This window comes from Harpia harpyja, chromosome Z, assembly GCF_026419915.1.
Source record: "Harpia harpyja isolate bHarHar1 chromosome Z, bHarHar1 primary haplotype, whole genome shotgun sequence".
NCBI classification, from domain to species: Eukaryota; Metazoa; Chordata; class Aves; order Accipitriformes; family Accipitridae; genus Harpia; species Harpia harpyja.
This window is the reverse complement of record NC_068969.1, coordinates 78,633,891-78,658,756: the sequence shown is the minus strand read 5'-3', so window position 1 is coordinate 78,658,756 and position 24,866 is coordinate 78,633,891. Positions and strand designations below refer to the sequence as shown.

The 24,866-nt window shown below is 41.8% G+C and overlaps 1 protein-coding gene across 4 annotated transcripts in view; it reads right to left on the bottom strand.

Moving 5' to 3' along the window:
* TJP2 (tight junction protein 2) overlaps window positions 1–24,866 on the bottom strand; it is a 69,230-nt gene that overhangs the window by 26,109 nt on the left and 18,255 nt on the right. Inside the window, exon 1 of one of the 4 annotated variants that reach the window (XM_052775592.1) lies at window positions 22,441–22,705. The exons of 2 other annotated variants lie outside the window; for them this stretch is intronic. In XM_052775592.1, the coding sequence (XP_052631552.1) occupies window positions 22,441–22,503 (63 nt within the window). In that variant the 5' untranslated portion in view covers window positions 22,504–22,705. Of the gene's footprint in view, window positions 1–3,414; window positions 3,502–22,440; window positions 22,706–24,866 lie in introns of those variants that run through there. One more of the 4 variants, XM_052775591.1, reaches the window with a different exon arrangement.

Genomic DNA, 24,866 nt, shown 5'->3' with positions numbered 1-24,866 from the left:
CTGTGACACTTCTCAGAAACTTTTTTTCCCCCACATTTCCAGTTAAAACTGATCCTGAACTGATCAGTTTATCTTACATGATATAACCTGAAATCTTTCCAACATTGCAGCTTAAAATATAATACAGAATAATCACCCAGCTGTGATGCATCATATAGTACACAGCCAGCCCCTTCAGTGCCTGCCTGCTCTGTAAAATGAGGAGAAAAATGAGCCACAATATTTGATGCACAGCAAACATTTCAAAATGCAAAGCATCCATTGCAGAAGAAAAATCCAAGCATTGCATGAGTATGTGTATGTACATACTCAAGCTATAGGTTTATTTGTTTTTACTGCTACAAGTGGTATTCTTTCTTGGGAAGATAAGAGTTTGCTCAGAAAACTGAAGTTCAGACAGAAGCTCAGTTTTGACTTAATGGTCTTTTTAAAGGCTTTAAAGGGGTTACTGGCAACTAAACTCCAAAACGATAGACAGAGAAGTGACACAAGAAGGGTATGCCTGTATTTTACAGCATCCTCCATATTTCCAGAGTAAAAGTGTTCTGGCAGTACACAGCTGTTTAGCAAGCCATGGATGCCGTTTCTCAAATGCAAAGAACCCCCTGATGTATTCTTCCACTGGATTCTGAGCATCCCAAAGAGGAACAAGGTTTACGTTTTCCATTGCACATTCACTGTATTGAAAAACAAACTTAAAACATAAGTCCTACTCAGACTTCCTGAGGGAATACACAAAACATTGAGTATTCTCACCAGGAATTTTACAACACTGAACAGTCTTAAATTTCCACCATTCTTCCAGAAAATGAACAATGCTCTCCACTTTCCAGAACATTTTGGGTCTAATTAAAAAAAACATTTATAATAGCTGGAGGAGAGGATGGCTTATATTAAAAATAATACAAGTAAGTATTTCTAAATTTTTACTTGTCTAGATCAGACAAGAATGAGTGGCATTTATAACCGTTAGTATTAAAACATACATGTCTTGGATCAGTGAATTACTCTTGTGAAGCACACGGTGAAATTATTTTATCTGATATTCCTATTTAACCAGCTGACATATCTAACCCTTCCAACTAGCTGACACTGAACTGTCTCACTACATGTATTCTCTTACACAGAGAACCTTCCACAGGTAAAAAAATTTCTCTTTAACTAAGTGCTGCTTCTGAGCTGCTGTGATAAATAGAAGTGACTAGGCTTGCTCATCTGGCATGTATGAAAATGTGTAAACAGTTTACCTACTACTGACTCTTGGCTATACCACCACTGCCCTGCTTTTCTAGATGATTTTTTTGAGCTCTGCAGAAAACCAGTCCATGCTAAAGAAGGGCCTCAGTGTCATTTAAATTCCAGTTGACTTCACTGAAGAAAGTTTTAGAAATGAAAGACAGTATCAAATAATGGGTAAAATTTGAAGGACAAGTGGGTGGGTTTAATTTTGTAGAAGCAGGGGAGACGGAAAATCTTTTCCATCCTTCTCACTGTGTAAAAGCCTCAACAACTTACACGTGTAGCAAGAACATCACTTAAATTCAGTTTGTACTGCATGCAGTTCTTACCAACACTACCTCCCAGCCTAGAATACTGAATCCAGCTATGTGCAGGCAAAATAGCGAGGCAGGCAGGATGCAATTGACAAGAGCTTACTACCCATTGGGCAAAGAGTAGCATAGTTGCCTTACTTTTCCAGAAACTCTTAACACCAGGTCTTTCAATACACTATCTACTAAGGGAAGGCCTGAGAAATGACTGCTTATTCAGTGTAACACCACAGAAAAAGGACTGAAGAAAGCACCACAAAGATATTGGGGATGGATTTGTGGGTATGAAGCAGGCATGCTTACAGGAATTTCCTTCCAGAAAACTAGGCCTCCCATGAACAGTGGCACAAGTAAATCTGGTGCACAATTGGAGAGACACATTGTGTAGTAAATCAAAGCATTGTAAACTAACAGGGTTAAGTTTATTTTGCTCTGACAAATAAGTCCCATGGTGTCTGGTCACAAAAATAAGTAATACTAATGGAAGAGAAACTAGTGCCTACAGACACTATAATTAAGGTCTTGCAAGATGTTGAGCCTATAGTATCATCTCATCTGTGTCTAGAGAAACTTCCTCATAGTATCAGTGACTGTATCAGGTACTTTCTGTGTAAATTCTGGGGGTTTATTTTTAGCCTGAAACTGTTATTGAACATTAAACAAAAGCTAATTAAATAATTCACTTTAACGAATATTTATGAATTGAAAAGTAATACATTTTTAGAAACTCCTTCTTGGGAAACTGTCTCCCATTTGATGTATGCTATATTAGCAAAGGAAAGTACACTGTATACTTGCAAAGATGATTTTGTGCAACATAATCACCAAGACAGCAGGACTAGTTCTGCCATACTGACACTATGCAGGCTCTGTAACGCAGTTCAGAGAATTGAATGGTCACCTTGGAAGCCCATAAGGCACAAAACACATCTGCACTCCCTCAAATCTCTAAGCAATAATCTCTTTAACATTATAAAATGTATTGCTGCTTGCCATTGTCACGATGCTAACCCATACTGACAGATTAATGGAAAAGAGAAGACTGAGAGGGAGGGAGGGACTAAAAAAAGTTATAAATTATCAGTTGAGGACTTGATCAAAACTAAGATTGAAATCTCCACCACAATCGCAAAATTCCTGTATTCCACATCTAATAATATGACTCTCCTCTGAATACATCAAGTGATGGGTTACAAAAAGCCTCCATCACCTTGCCAATTTCTTCATACTTCATCTGTAAGGAAACACAAAGGGATCCTGAGCAGCCTGTGCATCCTTTATAGGATCGCAATTTCACTGCAATATTGCACACCAAAACACTGGAGAGAGAAAGGCAGGCAAAATGGTTATGAACCCCACCTCCAGTTACTAATAGTAACTGTTTTGCAAGTCTACCCAGGTTTCACAGAGATAGCAGGCTACCTGCACTAAATGCAAATTACTGTAATTAGCTAGTCTAAATTCATTAGTCACTAAAGTCAGTCCATTTCTAATTGGAACACTGTAGTCTGGATTTGCTTAAATCTGCCTAATGCTCATACACCAAAATGACAGGTGTTTTCTATATACCCCAAATAGACTGCTTAACAGAATCTTTGGCAGGAAACTAGTCAAAGTGCTAAAATCATCTGTGTGCTATGAACAGGCAGCTGTTGCAGCTCTCACTGACAGTCATCAGAGATTTATGCAATTACTTGCAACTGAGAGATGACCGAAGACAACTTCATTCACACTGAAAGAACAAAACCAGAAGACCTGCCATAACAGCTATCTGGCTACAAAACTGAGTTGGAGAGGGGAGGGATATACGAGGGGAAGGGGGGAAGAAAAGACTTGGAGCAAGATGCAACAAAAAGCAACTCACGTGCCCTTTCAAAATCCCCAACTTTTTGACTGCATGTGACCACATTCTCTGCAGAGCTTGAGCTGTCTTCATTGTTGCAGGATATAATCTGTGAAGGGACGCCGTACATCCCCGTCTTTTCATCTGTTTCCACCACTCAACACGGTTATGTAATTCTAATACAATAGTGGCCTACATACTCGAACAAATCCTGCTGTCAGTTTCACACAGAAACACATCAAAACCACAGCAGGAAAATCTACCAGGAGTTTAACTAACTCTCACTTTAAGAGACCCCAGAAAAAAGCAGTAGTGTAATCTTACGTTTTGGTTGTTTTTTTTTTTTTAAATTAAGTGTCAGATTGATACGTGGCAACTTATTCTTCTTCCAAGCATATATGGGTTCACCTCACCAGGAACCTACTTGAAACTTTACAGAAAAAAGCCTTAAGAAGCACAGTGCAGATTATTTGAAAATTCATATTCTGACTATAATATTTTATAGTAAAAATTACCACTTGACTCCATTATCTTGAGCAATGTTGTGGTTCAGCAGCCTCTATCAAGTCTTAGCAATTTAACTGCTGAATCCAGGAAGTCCTTATGCAGAAATAACTGTATACATGCGAGTAATCCCTTCAACTGCATGTGTACAATTACATATAAACACTTGCAGAACTGTGGACTTGGCTCCAGCAAGCACAAAGGGAAAGAGGAACAAAATTATAATAGCTACAAATAGCAGACACTCCCTCTGCCCTCAAACATTTAGTAAGATATTTGTAAGAATGATAAGCTAATCATACAGCCAAACAGATTACTTTATCGGAAAATAGGTCAAGCTATCCGTTCCATCTATGCCACATGAATGCTGTGAAATTTAAGCCTTAAGTGAACTTTTCCCCTTGACTTTATGTAAGTTTCACAGGCACTGAACAGATAGGAACACATGCCAACTTCAGTACACAATACTAACCAAAACCTCCATCCATAGATTGTATTTTTCATTACTGGAACAATTTTAACTGCTGAAGAGTAAGAATTCAGACAGCAGTGGAAAATGTGGAAAATGTGGACTTTTTTTTTTTTTTTAGGTTTTCCCATTTAAAATCAAGACTGAATTCAACATCCTGTTTTGACTGTGACCCCATCTCTGCTCTAGCCAGCAGAACCAGGATGAACACACGCTTGCTGCACCTTCAGTGCTGAGCTGCCAAGGGTGAACACCGTTCAGCCTGCGTCGAGAGGGTCTAGGAGAAGCGCACTGACACCAGCCTCTGACTGGGACTTCCCACTTCCACAGCACAAGTGTGGATGTAAGTAGTTTAAGACCATCATCAGAGTTCGGGCAAAATAGTTTAGAATCTCCATCAACATTTCTAAACTAAAAACTCAATCCTCTGAGCAGACTCATACTCACAGCTTCCAAAACCATGTTTTAAGTTTACTTACTTTTTTTTACAAAACCAGCAGGAAGCAGAAAAAAATATAAGGATGTATTTGAGACCTCTCTAGCCCTGTCTTAGCTCTCCTGCTTTCCTCCTCCTTGCCCTGACAAAGCTTCAACAGCACTCCAAATACAGAAATATCACCAAAAAAAGACTGTGATGACATGGAGAACAAAAATGGTGAAACATTGTCCATGAACTGTAGTGGTTGTAACAGCAAGGACTCTTCCTCCTTGGTTTTAGACTGTCTTTTCTGTAAAGGAAAATGAGAAAGACAGATGGATCGACTCCACCAAAATTTAAAAGGAACCTGAAAAGAAATTTAAAAAAAATAATCAGGAAGTCTAGGAATGTTACTGCAAATTTTCTTGCATAGTCAGAATAGGAGCTGTGAAGAGACTGATGAGTTAACAGAAAGATGAAAGCTTTTGCATTTGGGTATTTCATTTTGGAGGAAAACAATTTCTCTAGGATAGGAATTCCTCCATTCAATTTTTTAAAGTGAGATGGAAAAAAAAAATCTTTTTTTTTTTTTTAAAAACCCCCCAAACCCTAACAAAGCACTGTCCCAGACACTGTCTTTTGACTTCACCTGTATGCCACACATCTTTACAAAGGGTAAAGGAAACTAAAGCCTAACTTCACCTCCAGCACAAGATTACAGATGCAATTACAAGCCTTTCACATTTCACACCCATTTGACAGCTATTATCCACAGACATTTAAAACTGAAACTCTTTTTGAAAGCAATGTCAACTCTAACGAGACACACCCACCTTGGTTCTTTGGGGAGTCTATCCAGACAAGAAAATGTTTGTGAATCATTTTGGGAAAAATAAATTGAAAACTAAGCATGATGATCTGTTCTATAAACTCAGACACTGAAAAGAAAAGCAGAGCTCCCAGAAAACTCAACAGAGCAACCTCAGAATGTCACAACAAAGCCTCACAGAAGGCAGCACCTCTCTACTCACCCAGGTGAAGAAAGATCTTCCTTACCTTGGTATGGTCTCCCCAGCAGAAAAGCTAACTGGAAGTCTTACACCTAGCACTGTCTGTTTTGACTCTTCCTCTCTAGCCAGCAAAGAAAAACGGTATTTCCTCACACATAATCTAGACAAGGCTGTGTAAGTAAGCAGAAGGGAAACCTGAAATGGTCTTGTTGGCTCCATTATAGAAATGACACAAAAAAAGAGGTCCTTCCCCTCCCTATCCCCTTCATCTGCTAGCACGGGCTGAAGCATAAAAACCTTGAAAGCTAAGTCCAGGTTTTCCCTCAAGACAGACTCCTATACTGAAGATGATCAAAGTTCAACTGAAAGTCACCCACCTGTAAAGGATGGGGACAGAGGCTCTTCTAGCCACTGATATGAGCAGCCAAGTGGAGGGACTCCAGAGCTGTATCAAGATGTTGGCAGCATACCTGGTCTCAAAGACCAGAAACACTATTAGGGGATTCAGAAACTGCCCTCATCACCTGTCTGCATAAAGACAGCTATGATGGGCAAAATTGGATGGCCCTAGATTTATAGGCATTCAAAGATGCTGATCGACTTCAACTTTTGAGTCACCATCCCTGGAGGTATTCAAAAAGCGAGTAGACAGGGTACTTCAGGACATGGTTTAGTGGGCATGGTTGATGGTTGGACTCGATGATCTTGAAGGTCTTTTCCAACCTAAATGATTCTATGATTGATTCCGGAGGATCCCCAAGAGATCCCCTCAATAGACAGTGGAGGCTAAGTGAAATGAGAAGCAATCTGTACAACAGTGTGTGGTGTGAAGTTCAGCTGTAGGCCATAGCCTACTAGGCTATTAAAGATGACTATGAAAAGACAATCACATAACACAAGCTGCATATTCAGAGCCTGGCAAGTATTCTTAATTAACATAGTGAAAAATGACTGAAGAGGAACAGGACCTTTACCAGGCCTGCAGTAAGGAAAGATGCTCAAGCCACTTTGAAGTAAGAAGGCTCCGACTGAAGTGTTTTCATGAAGTATCTGCATATGGTATGGCAGATTTTTGATTAGGATTGAGGAGGATGAGAAAAAAACTATTTACCCATGGATCTTTTACAATACAGCCAACAACTCACAAAAAAGGAAGTACCTTGTTTTCTACCAATAAATGCTCCAATTCATAGAAGCATTTCCTACGTTTTGTGTAGGCTCCTGCACCAACCCAGCAACCCTCAGAAAAGCAACAGATCATCCTGAAGAAACAGGTTCCCAGAATGATGAATGGCTCAGATTAAAGGAAAAGAAGTGATAAAAAATGGTTTGCAAAAGATATCCATCCACTAGGAGCAACATACAATTGCTCTCCAACAAGGCAGGAACTCTTTTTTTTTTTTTTTTTCCTCCTAGGGTTGTGAAGGAGAAACACACATAAGGGACAACTCCGTGTTAAGAGATCATCAGCTCTACTTTCATATTCAGGTAAAATCAAGATGGTTGTTAACATCAACATGGTTATATTATCAGGATGCAGGAAGTTTGAAAAAAAGTCACATACTGTACAAGTAAGTATACCTCTGCACTGGAACGACAATTTTTAAAGGAGAAAAAGGTTTCATGTAGAAATGAGCTGTGCAGACAATCCTTTCTTCCCCTTCTCTTGAATGTCATTACACAGAAACACAAACAGAACTGTTCTTAATGGAAAAGAAGTAACAATGTCAGAAACTTTTCTTAATCATATTTCACTTAAAAGTTACAAAATTTGTTTGCTATGATTTGTAAATTCTATCTACAACAGCACTGGCAAATGCTACATAAGCACAACATGCCTATTCCAGGCATTCAAAGACCAATCTTTACTTTTTAAGTTGCATGAAAACTTTTAAAACCATCAAATGAGAACTGTTTACAAGACAATAATTAAGGTTTTTTTGTTTTACTTCTTTCAGGAACTGTTTGAATCCAGCATGACAACAACAGCCACAGTCATTACTTGACACTGTGCTTAGTACTATTTCACTGTGATTTTTTCTTCCAGTTAGCAAAACTACTCCTTCTTAAAAAATACCCAGTGCCAAAGCTGTCAGCTGCAGAGCCAAGAGCATAATTCAGGCTTCTTGACTTCAAGTCAAGAAGTGTTGTTCAGTTTTATCCACTGGAAAGTGTTGTACAAGGAACCAAACACACAGATTTCTTCCATTCTGTTGAACAGAAGTCTCACACCAAAAAAGCCCCTGTAACAGGAAAACAGTGGCCAACCTTCTCCCATTGTGGGAGTTGCGGCCAGCTGACTGAGATGGGGGGAAATTCCAGGGTGGCAGAACTTGCATTCATTTCTACCTCTAGTTGCACTATGACACTCCAAATGCCTTACAGACTGCAAACTAAACTAGAATCTAGTACTATGAAGAACTGAGGAGATGAAGGGCAACAGCACTGTTCACCAGACTACTGAAAATATTATTTGACAAGCACATCTAGATCTCATATGCATTGTAGCCCTGTTACTAACATTCAGAGCGTAATGCCCCAGATTTTCTAGTGCACAAAAGCTGTTTAAAAAATATGCCAAAGGAGATGGAAAAAAAGTTGCATACACACAGAAGATCTCTGCTGATCTGGAGCTTTGACAACTTGTGTGCTTTTTAATTCAAAAGATACCACTTAATCCAGCTCACAGCAAGTCAATGACAAATGATGCTTAAATGTAATGAAGGATATCGCACAATCTGCCCATAATAGCAGTCCCTGCACCAGTATTCTTCAAATGGTTCACAGTGATGAAATAGCATCCCCAGTTGAAAGAGGTTTTGCAGAAATTTGCCTGAGGACAGGAAAAACAGATCAAATTAGAGGCATGGGATCTGAGATTTACAAATATTTAATTATTCTGCAATTCCAAAAAATAAAGGGAATAACAAGTAACCTGGACACAGAAAAGAAGCCAGTAAAGAATGTGGCATTAGGCATCTTTTTGCTGGATTACTGAGTAAAACACATAATCTCTGAATAGTTTTATTTGTTTCAACTCTGTATTAAAGAAACACCTAAATAAAACCAGGGAGGCTACATGTATAAACACATACACTAGTCTCTTAGGGGATGGGGTGAGAAATCAACTTTTTCATGGAAATTTTTATCTGTCCATGCCAGTAAGATACTGCCTAGGAAAACTGTGTTTCCTATATTTTTAAAGCCAAATATTTGCCAACTCTATTGAAGACTTCCAGAAAGCAGGACAAGCACTTTGAAAGGAAGAAAGGGGAGAATCAGGATTTTCTTTAAACATTTTGAGTTCAAGTCACAGTTCACCTTAGAAATAAAGAATAAAAATCCAAGGTGTATTTTTCTGTTTGCTTGCTTGCTTGCTTTCTTCTTCTCAGGCTCATTAAGGTTTCCTTCCCTCTAGAAACGAGCACCTTTGGAAAGTTCACAGAAGATCAACACCCCTTTTCATCTTTGGCAATGCAGGTTCCTCTTCCCAAACACACATCTACCTCACAGGCTGGGTACGGTTTCACAAGACAGGAACTAAACAACAACTTCCTTTTGACCATAACAATTTCCACATTCCTCCTGCTCATTTACATGTGGCCCCTTGACTCACTTGATGCATTCTGCTGTTTGGCACTTCAAAGTAAGCCAAAACAGCTTCCTAAAGCATTCAAAAAGCTGCTGTGAGCTTTAGGTGAGCTGAACTGGCTTGCGAAGGAACAGCTGAACACCAGGAGATGAAACAGAAGGAATGTTAGAACGCTGCGCCTAAGATCAACTCAGCCATCAGATGAAGCTTCACCTTCAAGGACACACCAGGGTAGGAAAGCTATATTTTATTAAAGGAAAACTTAAATATATAATCATAGAATCATTTAGGTTGGAAAAGATCAAGTCCAACCATTAACCTAACACTGCCAAGTCCACCACTAAACCACATCCCTAAGCGCCACATCTACACGTTTTTTTCAGTATCTCCAGGGATGGTTACTCCACCACTTCCCTGGGCAGCCTCTTCCAATGCTTGACAACCCTTTCGGTGAAGACATTTTTCCTAATAGCCAATCTAAACCTCCCCCGGCACAACTTGAGGCCATTTCCTCTCATCCTACCACTTGTTCCTTGGGAGAAGAGACTGACACCCACCTCACTACAACTTCCTTTCAGGTAGTTGTAGAGAGCAATAAGGTCTCCCCTCAGCCTCCTTTTCTCCAGGCTACACAACCCCAGTTCTTTCGGCTGCTCCTCACAGGACTTGTTCTCTAGACCCTTCACCAGCTTCGTTGCTCTGCTTTGGTCATGCTCCAGCACCTCAACGTCTTGCAGTGAGAGGCCCAAAACTGAACACAGTGCCTTGCCAGCGCGAAGCACAGGGCAATCACTTCCCTAGTCCTGCTGGCCACACTATTTCTGATACAGGCCAGGATGCCGTTGGCCTTCTTGGCCACCTGGGCACACTGCTGGCTCATATTCAGCCGGCTGTTGACCAACACCCCTCAGGTCCTTTTCCTCTGGGCAGCCTTCCAGACACTCTTCCCCAAGCCTGTAGCGTTGCATGGGGTTGTTGTGACCCAAGAGCAGGACACAGCACTTGGCCTTGTTGAACCTCATACAGTTGGCCTTGGCCCATTGATCCAGCCTGTCTGGATCCCTCTGTAGAGCCTTCCCACCTTCAAGCAGATCAACCCTTGCTCCCAACTTGGTGTCATCTGCAAACTTACTGAGGGTGCACTTTATCCCCTCATCCAGATCATTGATAAAGATATTAAACACAACTGGCCCCAGTACTGAGGCCTGTGGAACACCACTTGTGACTGGCTGCCAACTGGATTTAACTCCATTCACCACAACACTTTGGGCCTGGCCATCCAGCCAGGAGCCGGGAAATAAAAGCAACACAGAAAAAACTATTAGTGGAAAAGACAGGAAAATGAAAGTTCCTGAGTGGCTTTAAGGGTACTTAAGACTATGAGAAAATATATTCTCTCTTGCTTTTTAATGTATTTGTGATAAAACAACAGATTACTACCCTTATGCATATAGCTTACCCTAGCATATCCTGATAACCATTAACAGGTCGTGTATCTTGTCTGTTTGCCCATATTCTAGAAGAAACATTTATGAAGGCTTTGCAGGTGTTAATGCAATACTACGATATAATCTGTTATACAAGTACATTAATGTATATTAAAAAGACACTTTTATATACATGTATACACGCACTAAATATATCTGTCCCTGTAGCACAGATGAATAGAAAGCAAGACTGCTTCTTTTTGCCCCTCAAACTGCTTATTAAGAAGACATACAAGCAGCAGGAATTGCATTTCCACCTCCTACTGAATTTGTAGGGCACGTCATATTCCAGAGGAAACCCACCAAGTTTTTGACAAATTATTTTTGCACAATGCAGACAATCCATGCAAGCCAGCAAAAACTCAGAGCCGAGGTTCAAGGTGTACAACTTACAGCTAACCCAGAGAGACACTAGGTGGTGCAGTGATGCTGCAACTGAGGCACACACTGCTTCCCTGCCCCATAAAAAGACGTTAAATACAGCATTTCTTCCGAGCTTTAGGAATACAACTTCATGCTGTTGCTTTGGCACACGGTATGGTATTACTGCTCTGAAGAACTAGACTCAACATTACATAATATCTTCATTTATTTATTTCTCAAATAGGTTGGCATTTGAGTGATTTTCGTAAATACAATTTGTGTAAGTTAAAAAATTCTCAGAAAGGCCTAACACCTTGTTAGGCCAAAACCCTATTTCAAAACTTCCCTTTCAGACTAAAAATGACAGGAAATGTCATGTTAAAACAAGGTGTTATGTGTTTTTTGTTTTGTTTCTTTAATCTCAAGCACATATCCTACCATCAGTCAAACAGACTGGGTTTTTTTGTTTGGGTGTTTTTTTTTTTTTAAATTCCAGCTTTATTAAGTTTAAGTGCCTTTCCACCACAATTATTTCAAGAATTAATTGCACTGTTTATACAAAGGAAATAAAACTGCTTGGGGAATATGTTTATGTTCTGAAAAGAGAGAAACATCTGGTACTCCAAAGATAAACCATGCATATTACTCATCAGCCACACCAAGACACCATGGAAATGGGTAGCTGAAAAATTCTAAACAAAATTTTGAACTAATACTACATGACAGTTGCACCTAAAGTTAGAAATGCTACGTTTTAGCACTAACAATAAAAAGGAGAATTCTAGTTACATTTTTGGAGTGAAGCTTTTTCTTCCAGGCTACAAGTTTACACTTTCAAGAAGTACCATGGTGTCCTTTAAGGTCCTGATTTTGCTGACATAAAGGCATAATTTCTCATTACACCGGAAAAGTCAAGCATCACACACATACCGGAATTCTCTAAAATTCATTCACTTGTATTTCACAATACTTGTGATCTCTGCCAGTAAGAACAACAGTTAATCATTTCAATTCAGTACCCAGAAATTACTTAGGATTGCATGGTGCCTCTTCAAAACTATGATGCTTATTGAACAACTATCTTTTTAACAACCACCTGTTCCCTCTCTAACTATTGTAAGGGGGTAAATACAAGAGCAGCCACCTGAGCTGCTTTGATGGTATGCTACCAGGAGCAGGTTCTCATTTACCTCATTATTGGGGGCGAGGAGGGGGGGAACAGTGAGATGGGCAAAAAGCAGTATTTACCCAGCAGAGTATAACAAATTCAGAACATGAAACCCAACATAAATTTAAAATGCTTTGCATGCTATACAAATTAAAAATTTACATGCAAAAATTCTAAACTTCTCTGGGATGAGGTGGAAGACAGCAGCAGAGTAGTTTACATGCATTACAGCTGAATTCTACTGAGCTTAGATGCATACATATGCATCATCAAAACCCAGTACAATATCCCATTACAAACTAAACAAAAGCCTATTTAAGACAGGGAGAAAAAAAAAAAAAAGAAAGAAAAGAAACTGATTGTATCCAAAACACAGCTGCAAGATACACAGGTCTTACCTACTGAAAACCTAAAACTCATAAAAAACTATAGCTTAGATCTATTTCAGGAGCAAGTTCCCTCCACTATTTTTTGCCCAACAACAGTTCTGTTATTACCCTGGTGAAATTATGCTGCAATTGTTCCAGTGCTTCCCCCAACAGGAAGCAAACAATTGTTCAAAATTTGTGAGGGAACAGCTTCAACTGAAATATGCAATTGCCATTTTGGAGAAAATAGATCCCATTCACCCTTTCCCCCCCCACAAAAAAAAGCAAGCAAAAGTATTTTAAATTATTTTATTTTTTAGAAAACAATTTCTGCCTCTTGAGAAATAACAGTCTGGGAAGTAACTTTTTTTCATCAAAGTTTTCTTCCTTTTCACATCTTGCTTCACAGAGGAAAGCCAGAAGCTGTTTTTCCCAGGTGTTCTGGGACATGCAGCACGAGTCCAGCAGAGGAGCCTTGGAAACACTAATTTCCTCTCCCATAGGTGTTGAAGGCGTTCTACAGAAAAGAACAAACCTCACCTCTTGGGGCATGGCATGTGCACAATCTTGCAATAAAGTAGATTTCCCCACCACGCTTTTTTCGAAAAAACAGCAAGGCTTCAGGAAATAAAAACCTGGAAGCCAAGCAATTACAGGTGAAGTTCAAACTTAAACCCGTAAAAGGCTGACAGATCAATTATACTTGTGTATGTAGCATATGTATATACACACTGGAATGTGAAGAGAGTTTATTTGCTGTTTGATTTTCCAGTTTTCCTAGACTTTCACATTGTCACACAGACTAAGGTGCCAATAAGTTTTTTTGTATACACTACAGGAAGGTAACATTACTGAAGGGACAATACACTTTCAGTTCACCTGATGAACACGAGCTTTAAAGGCTATTTCTGACTTAACCACCCCCATTCACTTTAACTGTAAAACCTAACACATTTCTTTCCAGTCACACTGTTTCTGTACCTTCTGCTCCTTAAGATACCCATGCAAATGAACTCTCAGAATCAAAATGCTGGAGCAGTTTGTGCATAAGCCAAGTTCAAGAGGACCACTTTTTGCTTGGCATCATTAAAAACCAAGTTTGTTCTGATGTACTTGAAGAATCAGGATTTAATGGGGAGGTAAATTAAACTCACTAGGTGTGCATAATCAATTTCATTATACTAGATAAACTAATTAAAAAAAGTTTAGGTTAACTATGAAAAATGTAAGTGCAGCCACCATTCCTTAAGTGTCTCGTTTCAGAATCAATTATTCTCTGCAGCCAAAACATAGCTTTTACTCCTGTAGCATCTTAAAATAAAAAATTGAAAGAAAATATCAAAGCACCATATGCATTACATGGTCCAAAGGACTGAATACAATCTTATTCCACTTCAGTGATACACCTTCTACTGCTACTATTTTTGAATGCTTCGGCTTCCTGCATCCATATTCAAATAGCAAACCAACTAGTAGAAGTGACCAACTCCAGCATCAAGCTACTACTGGTGAGAAACTGCATTTCTGCTATTCTATGGTCCTTAGAGACTCTCTGATTGTATAACTACAGCTCCCGAATCTGAGAAAAACAAGCTAGGTACCTGTCTACTGCTTCCTGCAACTGGTTTTTAGAAGGCCAGTTCATTGCTGGGATACAATCCAATCAGGTCAGCATTTATATTTAATCATCTAGTCATAATGCAAGACAATTCAAACAATGTACGATTGTTAGTTTCTGAGCTTAGTCCAAAACCAGACTAGATTTTCTCTCCCTGTTAAGGTTTCTAGTATCCTTTGTTCTAACTCTATTAATAGAAGAATGATATGCTGTATTCCTGGAAGCATTTTACTTTTGTTTGAGCATTCCTGTGGCAGTAAGATTACATACTGTCACATTAGCTTTCTTTTCTTGGCTGATGCAAATAAACCTGAATACAGTTCTGCATAATGTGTAAATTTAATGGTACATTTGACCACATCTAAGACTGAAACCCCATAAAATTCATGCAATGCAATGCATTTCATAGAACTATCAATGCCATATCACAAACCTCACAAAACATAAACATCAAACAGGTCATTGATACACAAGGTACATAAATAAAAGCTTCAAATGCATTTAAACGTCCATAACACTAAGAACCTAATTCAGATTTCAGTTAAAAAAAACAAGTTAAAAATTGACAATTCAAATGATATCAAATCTCTATAAAATTAAGCTGTTTTGAGCTTGAAGTCCTATGCTCAACGTAATTCAGATACATGCCACAACAAACAGCTTATTAGCCAATTCTTAACTGTTTTCTGCTCACACTAGTCATATGTCTCCACATTCCTTTCCTTCTACCACCATACTCCTGCCTTCAAGGTCTTAAGCAACTCACCTTTCCCCCGCAAGATGTCTCAACAGCCTACTCAGTCATGCCAGAAAGCATTGCTGAAGTTCACCCCTAAACTTTAATGTGTCTTGCACGTATCTAAAAGGAAAGCAAAATCTGTTGCAAAAGGGAGCTCAGTAATTTTTCTGTTATCCATACAGTGGGATGCCTGGATGCAAATGCACTTGAAGGGATTGCACTTGAAGGCTTTAAGTCCCTACATCTTATATTGAGACTCCCCACAGTACATTGGGAAGAGGAGCAAACAAACAAACAAACAAAAAAAATCACCAAGCCCCTCCCAACATCTCAACTACCCTGAGATAGTGGATTAAGCCAGCTGCACCTGCTTCAGTAAGACACATTCAGAATCCCTTTGCTCACAAAGTTTCCTCCTCAGGGCTTCCAAATTAGTATAATTGCTTTTTCAAACAATAAAACTAAGCATAAATGCTCCCCACAGCTCTGAATTTTTTGCAGACAGTGTCACCAGCAACCTATCATCCACTATAAAGTTGTACTACACTGAAACTCACCATGTACCTGATGACACTGATAAAACACTTTGAGGTAAGAAAACAACAGAAGGGCAGATGAGAGCGGTAAAATGCAAGTATTTTCCATTCCTTCTCAATCCTTTTGCAAGGCTGGATGTGAAGCTGAAGTACACCATGCAGTTAGGTACTGGCACATGACTTTGCTAACATCCGAACATGTCATTATAAAGACCACTTCAAACACTCCTGTGGTGGGTTGACCCTGGTAGGATGCCAGGTGCCCACCAAAGCCACTCTATCACTCCCCCCTGCAGCTGGACAGGGGAGAGAAAATATAACAAAAGGCTCATAAGCAGAGATAAGGACAGGGAGACATCACTCACTAATTGCCATCACAGGCAAACCAGACTCAACTTGGGGAAAATTAACTCAATTAATTACCAAACGACTAGAGTAGAGTAATGAGAAATAAAACCAAATATCAGAACACCTTCCCTCCACCCCTCCCTTCTGCCCGGGCACAACTTCACTCCCAATTTTCTCTACCTCCTCCCCTCCAGCTGCACACGGGGATGGGGAATGGGGGTTGCAGTCAGTTCATCACACGTTGTCTCTGCCGCTTCATCCTCTTCAGGGACAGGACTCATCACACTCTTCCCCTGCTCCAGCGTGGGGTCCCCTCCCATGGGAGAGAGCCTTCCACAAACTTCTCCAGCATTGAGTCCTTCCCACAGGCTCAGTTCTTCACAAACTGCTCCAGCATGGGTCCTTTCCATGGGGTGCAGTCCTTCAGGCACAGACTGCTCAAGTGTGGGTCCTCCGTGGGGTCACAAGTCCTGCCAGAAAACCTGCTCCAGCGTGGGCTCCTTTCTCCACGGGTCCACAGGTCCTGCCAGGAGCCTGCTCCAGCACAGGCTTCCCATGGGGTCACAGCCTCCTTCAGGCATCCACCTGCTCCGGCATGGGGTCTTCCACAGGCTGCAGGTGGATATCTGCTCCACCATGGACCTCCATGGGCTTCAGGGGGACAGCCTGCCTCACCATGGTCTTCACCATGGGCTGCAGAGGAATCTCTGCTCCAGCACCTGCAGCACCTCCTCCTGCTCCTTCTTCACTGACCTTGGTGTCTGCAGGGCTGTTTCTCTCACATCTTCTCACTTCTGTCTCCGTCTGCAGTTTCTGTGTCACAGCAACTTTTTTTTCCCTTCTTAAATATATTATCCCAGAGGCGCTACGACCGTCGCTGATTGCCTTGGCCAGCAGTGGGTCTGTCTTGGAGCCGGCTGGCATTGGCTCTGTCGGACATAGGGGAAGCTTCTAGCAGCTTCTCACAGAAGCCACCCCTGTACCAGCCCCCCCCCCCAACAAAACCTTGCCACGCAAACCCAATACAATTTACGTAGAAATTATTCCTACCAATAGTGTTAATGACAGCAGTCAACCAATAACCAATAAATCAACACAAGGGGTAGGGGGGTAAAGCCAGCTGCTCCTTCTCTTTAGTATCAAGATAGTAACTTTCACTTGGCTGATGCATTTCCAAAGCACTAATCCGAGTTTATCTGCAGTCATTCTTGCTTCACTTGAAAGGATGCCAGCAGAAAATTTGTAACTAGAACCCTTGATGCAATCTTTCTACCAAGTCAACACTTCACATGCATGTAACGCCAATGTAAGGAACTTCAGGCTTCGCTCCAACCATTAAATGAAACCAAACTGACACATCCCTATGAAATAGTGCCATTTCCACCGAACTGCAAACTGAAGTACACAAAGAATAAGCTGACCAGAACAAGATCAGCGAGTGACAGAACAAATTTTATTCCTCCTTTTGCAACTATTAGTCACTTTCATAAAACACAGGAGGCTTTGAAAAGAACTGGGAAAGAAAAACAAGAGAATCCTTTTGCATATGTGGCTAAAAGGAAATTAAACATCTCAGAATCATTAAGGCTTAGAAATGCTTCCATTAAGTTACCACCCAGAGCAAAGCTCACTTTGGTAGCAACTGCAACTTCATTCTCAACTGAGATTTGGAATATAAAGCTTTCTTCTTGTGGTCTGACCCACATAAAAGAGCATTATACACTTCAAGGACCTTCTGATGCACAACACAGAAGCAAACCATGACAAAGTGTTCTGCTTTTTTCCCATCTGAAAGAAAAAGTTATGTACCTGCCTATAGACAAACAAGCCTTACAAGAAGGTAAGAAAAATTCAATCCCTTTTCAAATTACAGTGATCCAAGAGTTTTAGTCCATCCTTATTACTGCAGAAGACATTAGGAACATATCTACTGGCTTCTACAAGGTAAAGCAGGAAAAGAAAGCTTTGAAAAGAATGGAAAACAAAGTCAAATTATTACAACGGGCAGAGAAGTTAAGGGCTGAAATTTAATGGTTTAACACCATAACAATGTTAAAATTAAGAAGGCATCATAATAACCTGTCAAACAAAAAGCCACACAGAAAAATGACTAAATATACTCAAGGCATCCCCATATGTCAGACTAGATTATAAGTATTTCACATACACCGAAGGGACAGCAAAGACTGATGTACCAACAGTACTCTCGTACAGGGCTTTTCACATTTTACCAATAGCTTGACAAGTGTGTTGAGGCACATGACTGAAGATCTCCCCACCCTCTTCCCCCACCTTAACCTATCCTTAAACCTTTTAGGTGCACTGGGCACTGCGCACAAATAGCTAGGGAAGCATAATTGGGAACCGAGTGCATAGCAGTTATTGGAAATGCCTGTAGGCATTCAACTGTAATCAACACTATGTCTTTAAAAGTCTGACCCCAGGGTTTTTGCAACCTGACCTACTGTAACACATCATACAGAGCTAAAGCACATACAAGTATTTGTCAACTATCAGCAACTGAAAGGGAGTTCCTGCCAAACTACTGGGTTGGGAACAACACCCCTACTTTGACACTAAACTGCAAGACTTTCAGGAAACTTTAAGTGCTAGAAAATAAGAATTTACAGACAAACTGTAACCATTATGTAGTCCACAGACAAAACAATGCAAGTGCAATTCTACACAGAAACAGGAGTTCTGATGGCTTCATCTAATGAGCATACACATGTGCTACCTGTCAGCTATGCTACTGTCACTTCAATTGCTTTAAAAATGTATCGACTTAACTCTATGAACAGAATAGCCAAAACCATAAACTATTTTTTATTTCTGGAATAAAAATTACTTAGGAAAACAAAGTAATAAAAAATGTAAATTGTTTTTCATCCTGTTCTGCAACTCTTCAAGAAGTTTCTGAAACACTGACTGGACAGAAGAATCCTTAGCCCTGGCCTCTAGAAAAAACCCACACTATCCAGCAAATTTTTGCAGTGCTGCAACACAGAAAGAAGAGCAGTCAGTACCAAGCACTGATCCTGGCAGCAAGCTGCTCAGTTCAATCAAAGGCCAACAATTTGCCTCTCACAGCTTTGTTTGTGGAGCCTGGAATGACAGTCTAGCTGGACATCCTGCAATCACTCCAAAAAGCTCACACTAAGAATCATAAGGGGTGAGAGTCCAAAATGCTTTCCCGTCACAGAGTAGGCATGCATGTGCAAGGGAAAGATATGGCAGGCTGAGTACATACATTATAAGTAATAAATAATGGATAGGTGTATCATTTCTTGTAGCTGTATAAGGAAGTCGTTAGATCACAGCTGTTTTTTGCAAGGTTTTTTTGATATCGTGGCTTTTTAACAAGCTTCATTTATCCGAAATTCAGTTGTGAAACACTAATGCAGCAGTCTTAATCAGATCTAGAGACTCCAACAGCAGAATATGTAAAAATATATTGCTCTCTGATTACTTAATAGGGCACAACACAAGGCACAAACACCTGGAAAGCTGCTGAAAATCATGTGCCTGCTTAGTTAACTGCTACCACTGTAGGCCTTGAAGGAACATTTTCATCTTTACTGCATTTTTAAGTAACTGGATAGAGATGCCTGGAGGGTTCGTGAAGGCATCTCTCCTGCTGTTTAGTAAGTTAGACATAGCATCTTCTTACATAGCATCAAGAATAATTGCACGTATATATTAGTTTCACTATACATTCCAGCTAAGATGCATTCAGGAGCACAATTCTGCCTTAAGGCTGGTATATGCAGCACATGTCTGTCTTACCAGCACGGATCACACAAAATTCTTGGTGAGTTCTTAATTTTGATGGTAAGGAATACATTCCAAATACGGTTTTAAAATACAAAGTGATTTTAAGTTCATTTGCAATTTTAACACAGTCATGAATTACACTACACTATTTGGCTCATAAACCATATTCAGTTCAGGTAATTCAAAGAAGAGATTCCTGCAGCACCAATGACATCAGCTTCCTAAGAAAATACTGCAACTTACCACCTTGTGTTACACAAAGGACTCAAAAAATGTTTCCAGTGTCAGTTGAATCCTCATTTGTCTTGTAGTTCTGATAATCATGAGCTATGTAAAACAGAATTCCTAGTACAGTCATAAATTTTATATTGTTTGCATAGCTTCATTAAGAAGAATAAAGAGGAAACTAGAAATCATGGCTGTAGTATCTCTCCAGATTATTTTTCTGTCTTTTTCCACAAAATAATGAACAAACTGTTGTCTTGACAAAAGAAACAGAATTGTGGCCTCATTAATAACTGTAATATAAGGAATATAACGAATGCAGGAGCCACACTGACAATCTTTCCTTACTTAAGTTCAGTATGCATAAGAAACATAAGCTTTCTCAGTCTCAAACAATATGCAGGAGGAAAATCAGCCAAAGCTCCCTTTTTGCTGACAGAGAAGCTGCCACTGAATTCATAGCCAACACAGCCTACTCCCATACTGCATGGACTCACAGCTGTGAAACAAAAAGAAGCTGCATCCAAACCATTTAATTCCTATTTCTTTACATGAAAGGCAGACTCTAAAACAGTGTGAAGAAACCCATACTCTCAGTAGAGACCCAACAACCCACACTTTTCATCAAGCCAACAGAAGTGTTGTCATTAACTTCAAAAGGGCAAGAATTCCACCAATATTGATAAAAGCAGGTCCAAAAAATGTTGCTATTTGAGACAAAAGGGAGGAGACCGACAGCATGGTCTACCAGTACAACAGTTGCTGAAATATACTGCAAGGTTTCTTACATCAGGAACCATTCCATACTCCCTATGATTTTGTTTAAATGAAGTATTTAAGCAATAGCCTCGTAAAGTGTACATCTAAAGAGTACATCTGTAAAGGCAAGCCCTGTAACTACTACAGCTCACATGTGCAGAGTCAAGCTTTCCATCCATCTCAGGTCAACACATTTAACCCTCATCCCCAAGAGACCCCTGCAAGGCAAGTCATGAACACATTGTCATGGATATTTACGTTTCTCTCACCAGAACCATCAGTAAATGATTACACCTACTTACTAAACGTACTGCAGCAACAGAAGTGTCAAATACAATGGGATGTGTCAAAGAGCTTGCAAGATGGATTCAGAAGACATGAAACAGACAAGTACAGGAGATTAAGGTAACAGAACAAGAAGGCTGGAGCAAGAGTGGGCCATTACCCAGATCAACTGCACAACTTGTGCAATTTTTTGAAAACAACCAACAATCAAAAAACCCCAAACCAAACAAGCAAGCAAACAAAAACCAACCAACCAACCAAAAAAAAAACCACCCCCAAAACACACACTCAGAAAATAATCACGTAAAAGAAAGCATCAACTGGTAGTTCACTGATGGCCAATAAATACCCATAACGTGCAATATGGGATATTGGCTAACACACAGAGGCTCCATACACAAAAAGGATACTTACAGTACTAATTATTCTACAGGCCACAAAACAAACTATGAGGCATAACTAAGTTCTGTTTATGGCTTCCATCCACATTTTGGCAGGGGTGGGGGAGGTGACCACAGGTAAATTCAGTTTCCTGCACGCTGGTGCACACACCACACTGCCTCTCCAGTCCTGACAGATGCTGCTTGCTACTCCTGGGTGCTTCATAGCTATAGCGATTACTGCAGTTCAGCAATAGGTGAAGGAAAACACGTTTTCCCATAAAAACTGAACAGTCTTTCAAAAGAAACCCCCAAAAGCAGGGGCCAGGGAGCGGGAGAAGAGGATTTTATTCTTCAAACTTGGGAGTTTGTTTCTCCACAGAAACAGGGCTATTTTCGGTTAAAACACTGACCTGCATCCTGAGCACGACCAGTATTTAAAATAAAAAATTATGTTTTGTCTTCCACCGTTCAAGATGCAAGCAACAGGCCGGCGCTACAGAGAGGCACCGAGAGCTGAACGCCCCTCCGCTCCTGAAGCTTCCCCGCTTCGAACGGGGGATTTCCACCGTCCTTCGGCTCCAGCTGTGCCACTGGCCAGCCCGAGGCGGTGGGGAAGACCGGAGCAAACCCGAAGCCCGCACTAACCGGGTCCTCCCCCTCCTGCCAGCGGCTTCTCCGCCTGACGGGCGGGTGGTCCCGGCCTGGCTCGGAGGCGCCGCCGCAGCTACATTCGGCGGGTTTGAAGCGCACGTCAACACCTGTAAGTCAGCGCTACACGCACGCACCCACTCCTCGCGCGGCGCCACACACGCACCCGCCGCCGCCGCCTCCCCCCGCCGCCCACCTCACAGCCCCAGCCCCGCGAGCCCCTCCTCTGCCCCCTGCCTGCCGCGGCGGGGTCCCGGTCGGGGGGGGGACACTACCACGGCCGGGGCAGGGGGGTGCCGGTGGGCGAGCCCGGCAGGAGGAGGAGCCCGGTGGGCGACGAGGAGGCTACCGACCTGCTCCGCCCCCCCTGCGGGTTCCCGTGGTTCGCTCCCGGCGGAGCCCTGAGTCGCTCCCATAGTAACATCGCCGGCCCGGCCGGCCGGCCGCGGCCCCGGGCGCTAGCGGTCAAATCCGCCAGCCTCGGGCATGCTTCTCCCCCGCCTCCACCCTGCTGCCCGGGAAGGGCCGGAGAAAAGCGGTCAGGCCGCCGGCCGGCGGGAGCGGCGCGGGCGAGGGGCCGCGGCGGAGGCCCGAGCGGCGCGGCGGCGGGGGGCGGCCGGGGCCCGCCGGGGACAAAGCCGGCACTGAGGAGCCCGCCACAGAGCCACTTTGTACTGCCGGGGCCCGGCCGCCCCCCGCCGCCAGCCAATCAAGCCTGCAAACGCCCCGGGGAGGCGAAGAAACATTTTCATTCTCCCTGGGAAGAAAAGAATTGTTATTCTCCATTTACAAAAATATTTCTTGTATTCTTGCCCTTGGCAGCGGCCAGTAGCTGACGCCTGCCACAGGGCAAACGGGAGAGATAGGCCCTGTGGTCCGAGCCCGGGCAGCATTTCCGACGTGAGGCTTTCGGACAGTATCCACAGCCCCGTTTTGTCACACCAGTCGTTTCTACCTTTTCTGTTTGTATGTTTTCAGGAGGATGCGGATTTCAAAGACCCCACACGCCCAATGGCTTCCCGAAGTCCACAGCCTTGGGTGGGTTTCCTTCCCACCACCTAACAGCCCTTCCACATCAGTCTCAAAGTCAACACTACTGCTGTCAGTTCAGAGGCTGAATTGCTTGGTTTTGAGGCTGTAATTACAGATTTTAAAAAAGCATGTTCCTGAGGTGAAAGTATTCTCAAGAGCTTGCAGAAATGACTGGTCACTAAAAGCACTAAGTAGAAGACTGGCAGAAGTTCAACCACACTTGCATTCAGAAATAAAGATTTCTTTCCCAGTGCTACTGTCTTCCTGGAGTTATATTATTTTGGGTCGATGAGTCAATACTTGAATCAACTCTTGGAAGGAAGAAATCAAGAATGAGGACAAACTGTAAGGGAAGAGCTTTCTTAAGCCAACGCTTTAAAAAAAGAATGCAAACAGCATGTTACTTTGTGTGGCCTACCCTCAGATTTGGAGGCAAAAAGGCAGAAAATGCCAGAGCATTCATCTGGTCCCTCCTCTCAGTTTTACAAGTGAGTGATAACATTCAACTTTTGTTGCAACAGTAGCAGTCCAGTCAAAGTCAAGACCACTTGGAAAAATTAAGCACAGGGGGCCAGGCTCCTCCCACGCAAGGCATTCTGTGACAGCATCTGGCATCAAGAGTTTCTCCAGGAGACACAGCAGGGCAAGGCAAAACAGCAGCCACTCTCTGCACCACTCAGCACTTCTGCACATCTTGGCAATCTAGAGGCAACTTTCCAGAGAGCTAGCACTAGCTGGCAATATCAGCATAGGATGTTATGCCATGGCATCAGCAGAGAAAGCCACTGTCCAATAATTACCTCCTTGAAATGAAAAGACACAATGAAAACAACAAGCTGGTTTTCACTTTGATAGGATATGGTAGGATTTTGCTGCAGATGACTATGTAGTTTTAGATGAAAGATCAGTTTTTGGTTTTAGCTGGATGGCAGTATACTTTTTCAAAGAGTGCAGTTGTCAGACGTAAGGTGGGGCAGGGAAAGGAGAAGCCACTAGATCCCTGTGACTGCAGTCTCTTAACACACATACCAAGTTCGTGGCAGCACGAAGCAGAGCACCAGCCTCCTGCAGCTGCCTCCCTCCACACAGGCTCTGGCAGAAGATGAAGAGCTAGGACTCGGTTCCCCCACTAGACGCAGCCTGTTGGAGAGTACAGGTAGTGCCAGTCAGAGCAAAGTAAGGGTCTGCCTATCCTGTCCAAGGAGGATTACTTCTTTCTCCAGACAAAAGCTGTGGCTTGGCCTAAAGCCTCCTTTTGGCATGTTCTGAGACTTTATGAAAGCCACACAGTGTTACCACTAATAGTGGGGTTATCAGGCTATACTTCCCTGAGCTGTAGGCCAGCAACCAAGGTTAACACACTTCACTAGCCTGAGGTCAGTGCAACACAGACGCAGGAACTGACCAGTTATGCAAGCAAAAGAGGCTGGTTTTCAATCCCTTACCACAAATCATCACCTGGGAAGGGCCTATCAGTTTGTCTCCGTTCAGTTTCCTGCAGTAACAGATGGGAAACAATCCATGTGGGCTTATCAAAATATTTCCCATGTTTGCCCGCAAAATTTCCCACTTTTAAGAGTACAGAGGACACATATCTTTTCCTGCTTTCTTATTTCTTTTCTCAAACCAAACAGCTACTCTGCCACAATGGGCAGATAAATCATCCCATACCAGCCTGCAAATGTGAGCAGTAATTAACCTCTAGCACTCATGCTCACACTAGAGCTTGGCAAAGTGCCCAGATGCC